Source organism: Carex rostrata, chromosome 18 (genome assembly GCF_964058835.1).
Source record: "Carex rostrata chromosome 18, lpCarRost1.2, whole genome shotgun sequence".
Classification (NCBI taxonomy): domain Eukaryota; kingdom Viridiplantae; phylum Streptophyta; class Magnoliopsida; order Poales; family Cyperaceae; genus Carex; species Carex rostrata.
Genome location: NC_135935.1, coordinates 1,226,819 through 1,245,128, shown reverse-complemented (window position 1 = coordinate 1,245,128; position 18,310 = coordinate 1,226,819). Strand labels below are relative to the sequence as shown.

The following is an 18,310-nucleotide window of genomic DNA, read 5'->3' as shown; positions in this document are numbered from 1 at the left end:
TTGAATTATGATTGGTAATATTAATTATTAGTTATAGGATTAAAAATTTTAAGTCAAGAGTATTGAAAAATATAAGTCAAAATTTTTTTTTTTATTGAATACCTAATTAGTTAATGGGTTTAAATCCGATTCGATATTTTTTTGCCCCCCCTCCCGATAAAAATCTTGAGTCCGTCCTGATGAAAATCTTGAGTCCGCCCTTGAAATCAAGGAAATGAAAAAAGGAACTAAAGCAAAAAAATGAATGTCATTTCCTTCCGGTTGCTACTCCCAATTAAATTGGGATAGCTCCCATCCTTGTCCCATTCATATCATTTCCTTCTTTCCCTCTAAATTTAAGTTTGTGGAGCACACTTATAGAGTGGAAAAAACGTGAATAACACGCCGTTCCGTACCGTGATCAAGTTATTTTTTTTACGAATCTTGTCGCGTCTGATCGAAATGTAGGAGTGATCACGGCACATGAATAGTCACGCTACACGAGTCATGCCGTGTCCAAACATGCTGCGACTCGCGTGACTCGCATGACCATTTGATCATAATTTAGTTAGTATATTCAAGATTCACCATTTGATCAAGATCTAACGGTCCTAATTACACATAACTCGCGTAACCACATGCCATGTCATGACTACATCTTTCATGTGACATGTCATACCATGCCAAATTTTCTAAAAATAGTTATGGCACAGAACACGTGAGTCACAGCACAGAACACATGAGTATGCCGTGCCGTCTTGTGCTGTCCCGTGGCATTTTCCGACTCTACACCCGCGGTCAACTGTCCAAACATTGCAAATGGGGGGAACAATTTATTAATCTATGACGGTAAATGTTAAGTTATCAATAATAAAAGATTATTTGTTTCCTTGTTACCTTGTATATAAAGCAGTCAAAATAACTACACTAAACCAACATTTAGGTAATCTAGTTCCTAGATAAAGACTGGGCAAAACTAGATTAGAAGCACCCATCCAGATCCTTTCTGCCCTCACGCACTGTGGGCTTCTCTTCTTCTTCTTCTCCTCCCTTTTTTTTTTTTTTTTTTTTTTTTTTTTTTTTTTCTTTTTCTTCTGTAGTAGTTGGCAATCACCTACTATTCTAAAGGGCTTCTCCTCGTAATTCTTACTTTTTTAGACTTTTGTATTGGCCCAGCACAAAATTCTGAGGCCTAGCAACTAGAGGCTGCTGCTCTTTTAAGATTTTGATTTGCTTTTATTTCTTTCGAGTTGAAACTCCGAAGAGATGACACGAATACAAAAGGTGGGCGTGCGAAATCAAACTGCAGTTAACGGGAAATAAAATTACCCACGGGTTTTTCCCAAAAAAAAAAGGAAATAGAATTTGAAAATTAGTTGTTGAAGAATTGAGAGGTAAGTTCGGTGTGCTTTCCTGGTTTGGGGGGACAATATGACATTGAAAGTATTATGCAGCATCTATCATAGATCTGATCTGATCTTGCGACCGAGCCTATTCTATGCTGTATCTTACAAACAACCGAGGGTAGTGGGTACCCATCGGGTAGGCAAAATAATTCATTGCTCATGGCTCATTCGAGATTGGCTTCAAAAAACTTGTAGTCGTTCGAGTTGGCTCAATTCATCATTAACAAGTTCAAGCTTGACTGAGCTCGACTCTTTTACTTTTTCTGTCCATCATGAAATGATAAATCTTGTGTAAAAAGAAAATAAATTATTTTTTTGGCTCGTAATTTATGCTGGCAACTCATACCGTCAATAAGCTGATTTGATTCGGCTCATAATTAGCTGGATTAAATCAAGCTCAACTATGCACAAACCGAGTTCAAACTTTACCTGATCGTTTACAGCCGGGTTCGCTTTGAATTTGTGCGCAAGCAGACAAAGGGCGTAAATTCCTCTAGGAACAAAGGACGTTTATGAGCCTTCTTTAATTAAAGGCAATTCTCTCCAACCAAACTCATAATAGCTAACAGTATATCAACTAAAACAACTCATCAGAGAATAGCCGCATCAGCATAATCAACCAACAAGATTTAAAGTCACTTCAGAAATTTTTTCCCTTGAATCCCAAAATTCCCCCATGATGAACGAGACATAAATTCTTGCAAATTTTTTTAATGTTATCATCGAATGAACATATGCAGAACTCTTTCCAATCCCAATACCTTAAAAAAAAATCCATGATAACCAATAAGTAAAATTACTCTTATTATGCATCAATAAGGTAACCACCGTTGAACTCTACATAGCCACCAGTGCTGTAGAACCCAAATTTCTCTAGCATCCTTGCCTTTTTATTTGCAAATTAAAGGGTTAAAACAGCAGCTGGCTTTTGCAAATCAACACATTTCAATACTTCCTCTCCCATCCTTTTGCAACCAACCAATGTCTGCAGTAAAAGAATAGGAGCAAAAGCAGCAGCAATATTAGTGCCAGTACCATCAACAGAAGAAAATAACATTACGGGTGGAAAGCCATTAACAAGTAATTAACTTAGCAATTGACAGTCGTCAAAAATAACTTTTTTCGAAACCCAGCACTTGAAATGTAATCTCCACTTTATACACTTCAAGCACATGAAAAATGATAAAATTTCATGCGAGTTTCACCATTCATCAAATGACTTGAAATTTAGAAAGGTTCATGCTTAAGGACATTTGATAGAAAATCAAATGATATTCAATGAAATAATGAATCCTCTCCCTAACATAATTTTATAGTATTTCAATCACATAAATACAAGGATTCTAGAATAGGCTGTGCTATTATTGCAAAGTTTGTAATTGTATTACTATTAGAGCTTGTTATACTGGACTTAAATTTGTCTTTGTAATTCTTTTTTTTTGAAAGAACTGATAGAGGCTATCAGTTGATTGTCTTCGTAATTCTGCTAGCGAGTTTCATAAAAAAAGTTCTAATCACAAGAATCTGTGAGGCATGAATTAACAATGACATAAATGGTGTTTCATTACCCACGTGTCAAATTAACAGGTGAACATCCCATAAATGAATTTTTTGGAGAATCTGTGCTACATTCATGAGGTCAACAAGAAGATTGAAAAAGAAAAAGAAGAGAATACCGTTCCAGACGAGAAGATGTCGCCTGTCCGGAACCCTCCGTTTAAAGTTTCTATAACAGCAGCCTCAATCCTTGTTGCTGCACTTTCTTCACCAAGGCCATATTTTAATAGCATAGCTGCACTTAGCACCGTTGCCAAGGGATTTGCCTTATCCTATATGTCATAATTTATTAACCAAAATAAATAAAACTAAGATGTATTTCATGGTATTACTTTAAATTTTTTTTTTTGCATTAAAAAATATAGCATCTTAAAATTAACCTGTCCAGCAATATCAGGTGCAGAGCCATGGATAGGTTCAAAAAGACCAGGTCCCTGAATAAAATGGATAAAATGACATCAAGCTGCATGCTTGCCTCATTGTTAAATAAATTTGGGACAATGAATGGCAGTCATTTTTTACATACCGATTCACCAATACTTGCAGAAGGAAGCATGCCGATACTTCCAGTAAGCATGGACGCCTCATCAGACAGTATGTCACCAAAAATGTTATTTGTTACAATCGTATCAAACTGTAAAAAGTACAAGTTTTATTTGTTAATAGACAATTGAATTACAAAACTTTTAAGTCATAATAATAACAAAATAGCATATAACCTGTTTTGGATCTCTAATGAGTTGCATAGCCGCATTATCTACATACATATGTGTTAACTCTACATCAGGATACTCTGATGCAAGTATAGTAACTCTTTTTCTCCATAGCATCGATGCCTACTAATTTCAAATTTAGAAAGAAAACACCAAGATTAACCACAGTAACAAGATTACAAGGAATGCAGAAATAAAATACACATAGACACACACACACACACACACACACCTCAAGCACATTGGCCTTATCAACTGAACAGAGCTTGCCATTTCGTTTTCTTGCAACTTCAAATGCCACACGTGCGATTCGGTCAATCTGAGCAATTGATTAAATTTATTCAATAAGAAACAAATATTAATAGAAACAATAATACAGTTGGACAAAATACTCCAAACAGAAGGAATTTTTATTTAGTAATTCTATACTGTAATTACCTCAGAAACAGAATATACTTCAGTGTTAAAACCAATATCTTCATTATTATCATTGGTTCCAAAACCTCTTGGTTTACCGAAGTATATTCCTATAAATTAGATGATTTAGATTAAATGAAAATTTAGCAATCGTAGCAAAAACAAGAAAATCAATTGTAAGATACACTAACCTCCAGTAAGTTCTCTTACAACCATGAGATCAACTCCTTCAGCAACCTCCTTTTTCAAAGTTGATGCATCTACCAGCTAGATAAAACCATTCAAATAATTGAAAACCAGTAAGAATGAAGTTTGCTTAAAGAAATAAAAATTAATCAAACAATTGGTATAGTTGAACACAAAAATACCTGTGGCAACACAACAGCTGGACGGAGATTAGCAAATACACCAAGCCCAGCTCGAATCTGGAGAAGTCCAGTTTCAGGCTTGAGATGCTTCTCGTTCTTGTCCCACTTATACCTAAAATTATTCATTTGTCACAAAAAATCCTTCCAAGGTTTCAATTTGCTAATATAACTTAATGAACAAACAAACCCTCCAATGGCTCCTAAAAGAACTGCATCCGAACTCTTTGCAGTATCCAGTGTCTCGTCAGGAAGTGGGACCCCCACTGCATCCAGTGCCGAACCACCAATTGGCATTTCCTTGAATTGAAACTTTATCCCTATATCCAAAAAAATAAAAAATAAAATAAAATGCAATTGACAACACAATTGCTCAGATAGTCCCCACAGTTTTCATGGATGCACAGCTCTGCTAGAAAAGCTAGCCAATATTAGATCTATTGTAAGGGAGACTATTCTTGATGCATTACATATATCCTTTCTGCATAGTATCAAGATAATCATACAAACAAAAAAAAAGATACTTCGCTAATTTTCATAATGAGAGCCTTTCCTAGTACAAATACCCGGAAAAAAAAAGATAAGGAAAAATTCACCTGATGAGCAATTAAATTACATAAATAACTGCAACTTTCTAGAATCTATCATCAAAGTATCAGAGGCATTACTTTTAGCTACAGTAGTTTAATTTCTGCATCCCCTCAAATGCTCCCACAAATAATGTACATACTGAATTTGTCCCTTCACCAACCCATTGAAACATTTTTCGTTACATTGACAGCCTTCAACCAAACAAAACAAGGAAAGGGGTCAATGTTCAGCATGACAAAACCCGATACCCTACTTAAATCGAAAATTATCAGAGATTGAGAGAGACTTGCCTTCGAGGGAACCAGCGAGAGAGAGCACATCCTTGGCCACCGCCACAACCTCCGGTCCTATCCCATCGCCGGGGAGAAGAGTCACGCTGTAGCTACGCTCCGCCGATTTTCCGAAGGCGGAACACCTCAATCTCGTCGGGTTCAGCGACGGAGAAGGTCTCCAGCGACCAATAGTTAGGTCTTTGAGTGGACGTGGAGTAGCTTGTAAAGCCGCCATGTTTTCTTAAACAAGATAGTGACTAGTGAGTGCCCTCAGCTCAGCTGTGCCGGAAGAGTATCCTCTCCAATATGTGTAAAAGATTCCCTGCACTTTACGGTTTGAGATTTACTGTCACAAGCTTTGAGATTCGAGCTAGCGCAGGGGCAGTATTATTTGGGCTTTAATATGCGTGCAAAGTTAAAAGAACGGTCCAGATTAGTAATTCTAAAAGATTCCTTTTACGGTACCGGGGTGGGGAGTATGTGAATTCCGGTTGCGCCCGGATTTCCCCTGAGGCTCCAGTTGAGAGGAAACAACGCGCATTAACACCCTGTTTGGATGGAGAGTAGAGAAAGGAACCGGAGGTAAAGAACAGAAGGCAATAGAATGGAATAGAAAGAAATATTAATATATTTAACTTCTTTTTTTTTGTTGTTGTTGTCACTGATAGCTTCTATCAGTATCTAAAATAAAAAAAATAAAAAATTGTGTTTGGATGATTAATGAGAGAAAATAAATTTAACTTTTTTTTCATCTTATTTTTAGTTTAATTAATTAAAATTTAGGAGGTTAATGAAAAATTCGGTAACTATTGTAGGTTTGGGAAAAAAATATTTTATGAGAATTATATATGTAAGATATATGTTGGACATTTGTATCATTTTTTCTAAAAATATTTGTAACAAAATTTCTTTTCATCACTCCAATTTGAGAGAGAAACTGATTCTATTAATTATAATGATAGAAGATTAAACCTTTCACCTCATGTATCATTCACCTCCGATATAATTTTATCAACCAAACACGATTCAACGAATTTTTTTTGTTCCTTTCCATTCCCTCCCTTTCTATACTCTCCATCCAAACAAGGTGAAAGGGAACGGGAGAGGAGGGAAAAAGCCAAGTGATTGAATTTGATCGAAGCCGTTATCATGCTTCAGAAGAGGAAAATCAGAGGAGCGGAGGGGAGCGGAAGGGAGAAAGGAAGAACACGCTATAGAAAAGTTCCGAATTTTGTTACTTCCGAATCGGAGTGTAGAGGAGAGGAAACGGCTACCGATTCCTTCCTTCTCCTTCTATTCCTTTCCTCTACGCGGTAGTTTTGTGGAACATGCCCTAAGAGGCGATAAAAAACACATTTAAGTCAGATTATCTAACTCGTATTTTATTATCGTGGAAGAGATTACTTATATTATATATTTGATCATTTTTAAAAATAAAATTTAAATTAAAAATCTAACGTGATCTATATAACTACAATCTACATACGATTTCTATAAAATTGAAGAAGATAATGTTTAGTAATTTAATTAATTATTTATTTGTTTAGTAATTACATACGATTTCTAAATTAACAATTCTTAATTCATTATGAAATAATATTTAAATTGAATGAAATTTAATTAATTATTTATTTGTTTACCTTTTTTATTATATTTGATTGATAAGAAATTGCTGTAGAATTTTCTAAATAATCATTGTGATTTATCAAAAGAAAAATTGATACGAAAATTCCTTTCAATTCAGAATAATCATTTAAGAACTGAAATTGACAAAATCTGAAAATAAAGAAACAAACTTCAAAAGTTCAGAATTTAGAATTTATATTTTAAACACACACTTTCGAAGTTCGGCGTAATTTTTTCAGCTGTATTTACACTTAAAATTTAAAATTATCACTCTAGATTTGATCAGCCGAACTTATATTAGAAATTTAACTCGTGACAGAATTTTTAAAGTCCAATTTTTTGCATGCTCAAACTTCTTCAAAAATTATAAAATATTGTCACCAAGCACCCGCAGGCAGCAACGAAGGATCCTATGATTGAAATTACCAAAAAATTCAAAAGGGATAAATTACTTGGCAAATCTTCGGGAAATTCTCTTGGAATATTCCTCTCTTTATATATAAGATTACATCCACGCTCCATTTTTTCCATGTACTCTCTAACAATTAAATTTCTTCTCGTAAAATCAAGAATCATCAACCCGAAAACCCGCATGGATCCTCCTGTCCTGGCATTTAGACGGGTTCACGAACTCAACCCAAACCAAACTGAGTTGCTTATAAGAATTGGGTTCCTCATGGTGCTTTTCTCAGTTGCAGAAATGCTTTATTCTACCAATAATTATACTGCAGTGGCAATGCATCTTTTGACAGTGTATTTTGGTTTAGTGATTGGTTTTGCACTCATCTTTCTCGGCATGGTTCTGCTGAGAAATCCAGCTTTGTTAAGAAGGGTTAATTCAGTTGTGCGTTGGCTCCATGGGTTTTATATTGAGCTTTTTGTGTGCTGATTGTTTTCTTTTTCTTATTGTATTCCCTGTGAGAATTCAGTCACTGATGTTAATGTCCTCAGAGTGTAAATTTTTGTTTTCACTTTAGCAATAAATAGTAATTGTTTTCTAATTTATTGTATTTGCAAATTTACTATATATTTAACTTTTTCTGCCAATAACACCAAATGTACTCTTTATGTATGTAACTAAACCCAAATTTTTGGTCTATATACAAATAAACCAACCGTTTATAACAAGGTTAGTTTGAACAGAAATGACAAAATGAGCCGTGACCTTTTCTTATCAACTCATCCAATTCATCATTACAAGTTCATCGAAACATGAAATTAAACTATTAAATTTGTCTTAGCCCAAACTGAGTTATGTTTTTCTTAGTAAATAATCAGATGCTGCAGTTCTTAAGGGACACTGACCAACATTAAAACATTGGACAACAGACTAAACCTATAACACATTATGCTAAGGGAGCGGGTGGGTGCTAGTTGCGGATCTCTCTAAAGTCGGTAATACTGGGATACGTAGGGTCTTATTAGCAAATATGTTATGTTAACTGAGAAAAATACATCGGAAAGAAAAAAATAAGTCAAATTGTTGTTGCTTAATTGGAGACGCTCCAAAGCTAGCTTTAGCCTTCAGTACTTTCTTGGAATGTTCACAAAGACTGTTTAGGGAGGAAAGGAAATTACCGGGACAATGTAACTCTAAATTGAGAATTTATCCGGTGTGTAGGTCTGAGATATGTTCTGTATTGAACCAATTAATTAGTCTTGACGCATTATGAATTAAAAATGTACTCATGCAGTTCTAAAAAGATATATTAGTTGCTGCTCCAGAACAGATCCTCGAGTCTTTCAACAGTTTCCATATTAAGGTGGAATGTGTTCTCGAGCACATCATCTGAAATTGGTTGGTTCGATCCAAAAACTGTCTTTGCCACGGGAACCACATCTGGATTTTGGCTGCTCAGATATGCATATGCAATTGCAGGTGTTCGACCGATGTTATATTGGAAGTGAACGAGTCCCTCAGGAAAAACAAACACATCACCCTTGTTCAATATCGTTGCGACGAGCTTGAAGTTTGGGGCTGTAGTCACAAATCCCACATAAAGACTGCCTTGCATAACAGCTAACACTTCAGTTGCTCTAGGGTGGGTATGTGGAGGGTTGAGTCCTCCGTTTGGTGCAAAGTCAAGACGAGCAATGGAGATGCCAAGCGTGTGGAGACCAGGTATGATGTGAGCGTTCACAATGGTCATGTTAGACCAGGGATAGTTACGTCTGTTGCCTGACTTGTCGAGGCCGGCAAAGAAGAAATCTTCTGGATTCACATTATCTGGATCCTTGCATGTTAAACCATTCACAAGCACTGTATGCACAGACACAACAAGGCAATTAATAAAAATTTTAGGATTTTATTGCATTTATAGAAGTTCTAACATTTAATGTTATGCTTTAGCAAACAAAAATATACCAACAGATGATTTACAAGCTAAAATAGTCGATAGCAAATTAACTTGACGTTTATGTATACAGCAAAGAAAGATGCATGATAAGAGAAAATTGTACATTGAGATTTCTTGGTAGCAACACAAAAGTTGTGGAGAGGGCTCGGGTCAGAGGCAATTGCTAAAGAGGATACCAAGGCAAGCAAAACAAAGATGAAAAGTAAGTAAAAAGTCATCTTTCTCCTATAGTTGTATTGATTGCATGTATACAGCTTAAAAAAAAAAAAAAAAAAAAAAAATCTTATTTTCAGGAAAGTTGGAAACGATTTGAGGTTTCAGTTGGCGCTTGGAAAGGTTCTCCAAGAAATCAAGAATAGGTAAGAAGACGGGTTACTACTATAGAATGACGTTTGATAACTGTTGAAACTAATAAACGATTTGACTTTTAAAAAACCAATTGTTACTGTTCTTGTAATAATTTGTTATATCGTTGCTGCCACTGTTGTTATTGTTATCGTTGCTGTAATAATAGATATGTTATATTTTTAACAATTGACAGCGGTACTTGCAATGGATCATTTACCTCTTAGCTTGATTTAGATTTATTCATGTAGGCGCACATGGTGAAAACAGGATAAATATCTTCTCCACAAAGGAAAATCCAATTGAAGGTTCTCTTTCTAAAAATCTGAATCACTTTAGTAAAAACTAGGTATCTAATTTTAGGCATATCGAGGTTGTTGAAAGCAACATACAGAAGAGTAAAAAACAAGTCAGCATTATAGAGCAACTTCACAAATACCCCAAGACAATTCATATGAGATAAAGAGAAATGCGACGGATCAATGGTGTATTATTAATTTTTCCTTTATATGATTAATAATCAATGAAATAATACTAGGACAGAGCCCTGTTTAATTAATAATTCTTGATTGGCATGGTTACCCACTGTCAGAAAGAAAACGTTTGCAACCACTCAAAATATTCTCATAGACAATATTATGTTTACTCGACCCAACCAGGCAATTTATCTCTTCAATTAACTTGGCTACATGTTTCTCCTCCAAGTGATTTGAATTGTTCAACAAAAGATTATACCAAGATTTTGGAGAAATATTTTGTAATCCACTTCCCTCAAAGTTTTTGATGCAAGAGACAGCTGATGGAATGTGCCCTTGTTTTAGTTTCAGATAGAATCTTTCCATTATTAGAGGAACTGGTGGGACTCTGCCGAAATAAACTAAGTGTTGCCATGCTGCCTCGAGCACCCCATCCTGTAGAGAAATTAGTAATCGAGGTATATGAGCAACTTAACTCATACTTCCAACATTTGAGAAACCACATATTCTATAACTAATGTTGCAAAAGTGCATCTCTTGTTACGGCTGCTTGAAGTATTATAACATTTTGGTAAGATAACTGTTCTTATATTTACCCCTAATACCCAATTCTAAATAGCAAACATGCTATCATAATGATTGATGCTATAAATAGCATATACAAAATAGGAATATTCCAAAATCTAAATGAGAGAGAAAAAAAATATCAAAAAGAAAGTACCTTTCCAGCCTTAAAGGCATCCATCACCATCTTTAAGTGTTTCCGTTCATCAAAATGGTGGCCATGACGTAGCATTTGCAAAAATACCCTTTCAAAATCTTCAAATTTCCCATTCTCGACACAAGCCTCCATCATAGTATTAAAAGTAAATTTATTGGGAAAAACCTTCCCATTTATAATCTCATTAAAAAGTCCTTTAGCATCATCAAACATTTTTTCTTGTTTGTATGATTTTAGCAGAATGTTGTATGTAACTAAATTTGGTGCACAGAAGTTCTGCATTTGATTAAAAATATATCTTGCATTTTCTATGTTATTAGAATCAATACATGTTTGTATTAGACCCGTGTATGTCACAACCAAGGGCTTCTTTGCAACTTTACATATTTTATCAATCTGCCAAATAAAAAAATAAAAAAAAACAATCAATCTGTGAGGTATTAATTCATGATGAAGTGGTTTCCTACAAATATACTCTCCATCTCCATTTTAACCAAAAATTTATAATGCTTGATATATAGCTTTTTAACAGTATATTGCAAAATACTTCTTATTGTACTTGGCCGGTATGTCCTTGTACTAGCTTCTATCTTATTTCTAAGGAGTATGCCATCCTTCCATAAAAAGTAAATTTGGAGGGCATAATTGAAAACAAAGTTTACAGTGTTAAATAAAGCAATGTTATGTAAAGCAACTGTACCTGGAGAATAGCTTCTTCACACCGGCCAGCAGTACAAAGGCATCGTGCAAGGTCATAATAGAGACTGGCAGTTCCTACAACACCATGCTGCTCCATATCTTTTACTGCTAGTACTGCCTCCTCTGTTTTCCCTTCTCTCCATAATGCATTTACCAGCACTGGGTACAATTAAAATTTCAATTTTATTAGCAAAAAAAAGAAATTGTTAATTTAACTGTATCCCGAAGTCTCAATTCGGCTGGATTGAGCCTTAAGTTAACCAATCTGACTTCACAGACCCTACTTGTCATAATAAGATAAGCATCAGAAAAGATCTCATTGACCAAAGTTAGCCTCAAATGCGCAACTAAACAGGAAATAAAGCTAACAAAAAAAAAATGTAAAACCAAAAGACTGGTAAACTTCATCATGTAATGCTCCTTTGAAACACTATTATTCTAGTACAAAAAAGTAGCAAACCTTTATAGTTTAAAGCACTCGGTATATATGATCTCTTGACTTTGTTGTAGAATTCATACACCAAGTTGTACTTGCCACATGCAAGCATCACCTGAACCAAAACCACAGGGAAATAATTAACACAATGAAAAAATATGTGTTTCCTACCCTGCTTTCCATAATATTACTGCATTACCTCCATCACAAGCCCATATGTTGTACTTGTTGGGCGTATGCCTTTTTGATCTAACTGTTGCAAAACCCAAAATGCCCCCTCCCATTGCTTTTGTTGCACACAAGCATTTAGCACCTAAAACCAAAATCAAACAAATTATCTTTTTTGTCAGATAGAAATAAAATTACAGTTTCAAACTCAGTCCAATAACTTCTCAAAATTACAGTTTTAAACTAAGTCCAATAACTTTTCCCAGTATTTCTCAATAAGCTGGATAAGGCTTGTTGAACCCATATTTTCCAAGCATGGTACCTCTAATTTAAAATTAAGTAATACCGCATTATAAACCACAAGGTCAGGTTCAAGCCGGGGGTCCCATTTCTGAAGAGGCCCCAGTTTAAACTTCTTCTCTGGAAGAGTCCTCATGCAATCAATCACATCAAATAGTTCTTTCATGAGACCAGCCCGACCAAGTGTAACCGCGATACAGTGGTATGCTGCTAGGTCAGGATATGATGCCAATTCTTCCTATAATAGATATTACATCATGAATAAGAAATAGAAAAAGATGAAAAATAAAATATTACATCTAGAAAAAGAGACATTACAAGAGAAGGGTCTTGGAATAAAAGTAACAATGGATCTTTTTCAGGTAACACAAATATTTTAGTATGCTAGAAAATAACACTGAACATTTCTCAGACACCTGACAGCCAATGATATCCTCTAAGATACTCACAGAACTCATACTATTACTCTATTAGATTCACATGATTGAAAAACTGTACATGCACAAGAACCTCAAATAAAGTAAATAAAATGGCATCCACAAGTGCTTCAATAAAGTGGAACATATTTGATGCATACTTGCAAATTTCAACAATCTAGGATCATATATAAGAAGCAATACCCTCATTGAATGGAACACATTGAGCGCTTCAAAGGGCCTCTTTGCCTTACCAAGCACATCTAGTACAGTAGTGTACATGTACCTATAGAACCAAACATCGCAGAGTAAGATGAATAAAAGTTTTTAAAATGCATAACGGTGATACAAGATTGCTTAGCAATTTGTTTAGCCATGTTCGATTTGGTGCAATTTCAAAGTCTCTTGGTCATCCACAAAAAAAATTTAACCTTTTATTTTCAATAGCTTTAGAAGGGCTATCAAATGATTCACAAATTACACTAAATTTTTCTATAAGATTTGAATGAATGATAAAAAATACAGCTATGGTTTCAACTCTTTTAATACAATGAAATTTGACATCAGCTGTCAAAGTTGTCAAATAAGCTGGTTCTGCAAAAAATGCATGAAATATCATCCTCATGTCTAAAATAGGAGCAATACTAATTGCTGTGGTTGCCCAAATGACCTCTTTGTAACTTTAATGCTTATATCAACATAAAAGGAGGTATAATAAAACTCTCTAAAACCTGAAGAAAGGAAAACATGAGGGCTACTGGCGATCTCTCATTTCGTACGAGGACTGATTGACAATTCAGGGGTTATACATGACATGTTAATGATTTGTAAGTTTACACGTGAATTATTTCCATAATAAACACAAGAATTGTAGTTATGTTCACCTGCTTTTTAAAGACTTGAATCTTTCTCGGGATTTGAGCCACTGAACAACCTGTAAGGCACGTTTCCAGTTGCCATAATCACCTAAAAACTGTACCACTCTTAGTATGGTATGATCAGAGAACCGAATCTTTGCACCGTGCATTAGTTTTGAAAACTTCCACTCCGGAATATTCACATCTGATGCATTTAAGCTTCACACAAAATGATAATAATAAACTGTCAGTATTGTATTATTCGGGCCTCCCTATCAACATGTAATAGAATGCATGATCAAATTAATCTAATGGTTGTGTGTTACGTGCAATACTTCAAAAAACCTGGGTTAGTTGGAGCATAAATTATATATTGTGTTCTATCCACCGACACTGCAAAATGACTGGTTTAATTTGCAGTGTGAATTCACCATTAGAATAAAATATGGTAACTTCTTACTGTATGCCTTTGTTTCCACCGTTATTCTGGACTCAGATGTTGCAGGACCCTGCTTTTTCTGCTCCCTACTGTCTGATCTAAAACAAAAGCATAAGCTCAATTTGCTGACATCATAAAAAACCCACCCTAGGTGATGCCAGTGTGTTCATCAGGCCTGTTGGTTTTACAATTGAAAGTGCAGATTGGAAGCAAAGTCCTGTGATCGGATTCCAGAATAACAGCAGATGCAGACTCAGTACTATGTGGGTACAGATCAAGATCAGTAATATACTGGTATGAACTATCCTCCCAATTCATAATAGCCTCAAAAAGACAGGTCACCAATGAAAACACATGCAACACACAACAATTGAATAACTAGGAAAAATAAAATCAATCTAACTCAAATGTTGAGTAGGGTCAAGAATTTTACCAGATAGCTAATTTTTTAATCCTCTCTTCCAGCTCCATTCTAAGAACTCTTGGCCGATTTCTTATGTCGGTAAACACTTCAAAGGTCTTAAATGCAGCTCTTTCATCAATATCTTTGCCACTCATCTCTTTCCTCAGAACTACATCACGTTGTTGTTTAGCCTTCTCCTGCATATCCACAGCTCCATATCTTTCAAATTTGGCATCAGTTTTTTGATAAGATCTCTGTCCCACTCGACCAATTTCATATCCCCCCTCTAGCTTGTTATACTTCTGAGAACCCATTGGTTCAATCACAGAATTGTCCTTTCCATGTTTAACTGCGTAATGCTCTCTCCTTACAACTCCACCATACTTTTCTTTTGATTTTTCATGCATTGCAGGAATCCCAAAATTTCCCAATTTGGTCTCTTTTTCCTGATAAAACATCTCTTGTTGACCATTATCATAGGTCTTTTGTTGTGCAAACTTCTCCTTTGAATTATTATTTCTCACACTTTGACCAATGGTACCACCAATTTTACCAGAAAATTCACTTTTGTACTTCTCATGTTCTCTTCTTACAACTCTACTGTATTTTTCTTTTGATATTTCACGCATTGCAACAGTCCCAGAGTTTCCCATTTTGGTCTCTTTGTCCTGATAAAGCCTCTCTTGTTGACCATTATCATAGGTCTTCTGTCCTGCAAACTTCTCCGTTGCACTCTTATTTGTTACACTTTCACCGATGGTAACACCAATTTTACCAAAATATTCACTTTTTCTTTTGTATTTCTCATTTGAGTTAAATTTAGGTTTCTCATTTCCCAATTTGGTCTCTTTTTCCTGATAAAACCTCTCTTGTTGACCACTATCATAGTTCTTTTGTTGTGCAAATTTCTCCTTTGCATTATCATTTCTCACACTTTGACCAATGGTACCACAAATTTTACCAAAAAATTCACTTTTGTACTTCTCATGCTCTCTTCTTACAACTCTATTGTATTTTTCTTTTGATATTTCACGCATAGAAACAGTCCCAGAGTTTCCCATTTTGGTCTCCTTTTCTTGATAAAGCCTCTCTTGTTGACCATTATCATAGGCCTTTTGTCCTGCAAACTTCTCTGTTGCACTCTTATTTGCTACACTTTCACCGATGGTGCCACCAATTTTACCAAAAGAATCAGTTTTTCTTTTGTATTTTACATTTGAGTTAGATTTAGATTTCTCATTTTCAAATTTATCACGATTATTCGATTTTTCGTCCAGCAAAATGCTTTCCACTTGGCTCCACCCCCCATTTTTCCCTTTTATTGCTGCCGGTCTCACTTTCTCCTTATAATTATCATCATTGGTCTTAAATGATGGCTTCTTCAGATTAGTTTGTTTCTTAGTTCTCTTCGAACTTTTATTATCATCGAAACTTCCATCAACTATATTGCTTCTATCCAGTTTAACTGACTCCATAAACTTCACATAATCAGAAAAAGTGGGGCTAAAATTTAGCTCCTGCTCAATGGAAGAAATTTCTCTGGAACCTACTTTGACCTCTCCATTTGCTAAACCACTCACAGTTATTCTAATATCGTTCAATCCTCTACCAAAACTAAAACTTTTGTTCAATAAAAAACTACTGAAATGGGTTCCCGTAGTGGCATTCCTACAAGTTCGAATTCCATGAATAGATACTGAAGGTTTCGACCAGGAATTGGGAGAGAAGGTCAAATTACAATTTCCAAACACAAATGCCATTATTCAACTTGCGTAGTTCCAGAGACAGAGCAAGGGGTGGCCAGCAGGGGCTCAGGTTCTGCCTATTGTTTGTTTGTTTGACAAGTACCTCACCTTAAAATTAGCATCTGCTACCATAGCAAGAATAGTCCCTCTATCATGGTTTGGAATCTATCGGCAGCCCATGATCAACCCAATTGCCGCGATTTGGGCGAAAAACCCTTAAATCGGAAGAGATACCGTCCGAGCTACGCCGACTCACAGGTTTTGGTTTTCAGTACACTGATTGGGAAGAGATATTTGGGGATAGCGGGAATTATGTTTCGTTAATAAGAAAGAGGAGGAGCAAGAAGATATGGGTCTGATGGCGGGTCAGAGGGGGCTCATCATGATTAATAAGTAGGCCTGGCTGCTAAGAGAGAAATTTTCTTTTGGGCCGGGCTGTATGTTTAGAGTTTGTGTTGGACCAACTATTAGTTTTTGAGTGAGTCTATGGTACTATGCATATCACGGGTTGTTACCGTGCTACAGCTCTATATTCGAGTTTTCAAATCCTAACGGTCGATCCGAACCGTTCATCTTGTTCTCCATATTAATATGTGTTTGGAGACCAAATTTTACATTTTTTGAAATTTTTTTACTATTTTTTTTAGATATTTAGAAAATCACTTGATCTGAAAATTCTGGACCATCCAAAAACAGTGATTTTTAATAAATCTAAAAAAATAGTAAAAAAATTTCAAAAAATGTCAAATTTGGTCTCCAAACACATATTAATATGGAGAACAAGATGAACGGTTCAGATCGACCATTAGGATTTGAAAACTCAAATATAGAGCCGTAGCACGGTGCCAAATCGTAATATGCATAGTACCATAGACTCACTCTTAGTTTTTATTCATTTAATTAGACAACAGATAACAAACAATATTCTTGTGTTTTTAAATTAGACAAAAAAAAAACTGTGTTTTTCTCTCTTTTTTGTTTCAGTTTTTATAACATTCACCTTGTTATTTATTAAAATGGGAGCATTAAAAAACAATATTCTTGTGTTTTAAATCTGATTGACTGATCTAAGCCACTCGATGTGGTCTACACATTTACACATTTAAAATGTTAATTTGAAATCTCAACTTTAAAATCTCAACACAGTAATACGTGTTTAACTAATACAAGGCTACACAGTACCCACTAATAAGGTTCGACCAAAGCAACATATGACATATGCGATCACCTCATCTTATGGACAATTTCAATAAAATAAGAAATTTTTTATGGACAATTTCTTTCTAATTAGTACAAAGTAAAAGAAAAAATATATACAAATTTATAAATGTGGTTCAAATTAAAATTTTAATATGTAGATCACATCGAGTGGCTTAGATCAGTCATTCAGATTTCAAAGTTGAGATTTTAACGTAAAGTGCTGGTATAGTTCATTCATATAAAAACAATGATTTGTACATAACCTAGTCCAAAATAATGTAAAAGCAATGATTTATACTCTTAAAATTATAGTGAATAAATTATAATACTATATATATGTGTTACCACAACATGTATCTAGCTTAATAAAATAGAGCCTGATAATTGTACTTCAAACAAAATCTTCATGCACGTCTCCAAAGTAGTTTAACAGAAAAAAATTCCAATGTCTAACTTTTATTTTCAGCACTAATATCTAAACATTTAAAGTTTTGTTTATAACATTTTAAAATGTTACTCGCAAGCATTTAAACCTCTGAAATAATTTAAATTCTAAATTTATATAGTTTTTGTTGTTCGTACAATAATCATTTTCGTCTATTTGACTAATTTGTAAAAACATACAATTATTGAATTTTACGATTTCTTCTATTTTAAGATTATGAAGGTTCAAGAAGAGTTGGAATTGCAATGTAATATCCTTGGACAGAAGAAATCATGAAGACCTTTATCAAGAATATAAATTGTAAAATCAAAAGCTTGGTAAAGTAAGTTTGAGGCTGTGTTTACAGAGGAAAAACGTTGGTAACGTTTATAAAACGT

The 18,310-nt window shown here is 34.8% G+C and overlaps 3 protein-coding genes across 4 annotated transcripts; all 3 read right to left on the bottom strand.

The window, feature by feature from the left end:
* Window positions 1-1,986: 1,986 nt before the first annotated feature.
* Window positions 1,987-5,598, bottom strand: LOC144569457 (3-isopropylmalate dehydrogenase 2, chloroplastic-like). 2 transcript variants are annotated; one of them, XM_078319816.1, is made up of 11 exons: window positions 5,319-5,598; window positions 4,628-4,757; window positions 4,441-4,552; window positions 4,264-4,339; window positions 4,094-4,182; window positions 3,888-3,974; window positions 3,662-3,778; window positions 3,469-3,576; window positions 3,323-3,376; window positions 3,062-3,214; window positions 1,987-2,370 (listed from the first exon to the last, which is right to left on the bottom strand). In XM_078319816.1, the coding sequence occupies exons 1-11, from the start codon at window positions 5,533-5,535 to the stop codon at window positions 2,287-2,289; spliced, it is 1,227 nt and encodes a 408-aa protein (XP_078175942.1). In that variant the 5' UTR covers window positions 5,536-5,598; the 3' UTR covers window positions 1,987-2,286. The 2 variants fall into 2 exon arrangements, with proteins under 2 accessions (XP_078175942.1, XP_078175943.1); XM_078319817.1 differs by lacking the exon at window positions 5,319-5,598 and adding an exon at window positions 5,106-5,281.
* A 2,994-nt stretch (window positions 5,599-8,592) lies between these two features.
* Window positions 8,593-9,501, bottom strand: LOC144569765 (putative germin-like protein 2-1). Its single transcript, XM_078320237.1, has 2 exons — window positions 9,387-9,501; window positions 8,593-9,186 (listed from the first exon to the last, which is right to left on the bottom strand). The coding sequence occupies exons 1-2, from the start codon at window positions 9,499-9,501 to the stop codon at window positions 8,636-8,638; spliced, it is 666 nt and encodes a 221-aa protein (XP_078176363.1). The 3' UTR covers window positions 8,593-8,635.
* Window positions 9,502-10,083: 582 nt separating this feature from the next.
* EMB2279 (pentatricopeptide (PPR) repeat-containing protein) lies at window positions 10,084-16,627 on the bottom strand. Its single transcript, XM_078319529.1, has 9 exons — window positions 14,574-16,627; window positions 13,729-13,920; window positions 13,049-13,130; window positions 12,475-12,666; window positions 12,160-12,273; window positions 11,985-12,075; window positions 11,526-11,683; window positions 10,826-11,221; window positions 10,084-10,539 (listed from the first exon to the last, which is right to left on the bottom strand). Exons 1-9 carry the CDS (start codon window positions 16,301-16,303, stop codon window positions 10,207-10,209), a joined length of 3,288 nt encoding a protein of 1,095 aa, XP_078175655.1. The 5' UTR covers window positions 16,304-16,627; the 3' UTR covers window positions 10,084-10,206.
* Window positions 16,628-18,310: the final 1,683 nt, after the last annotated feature.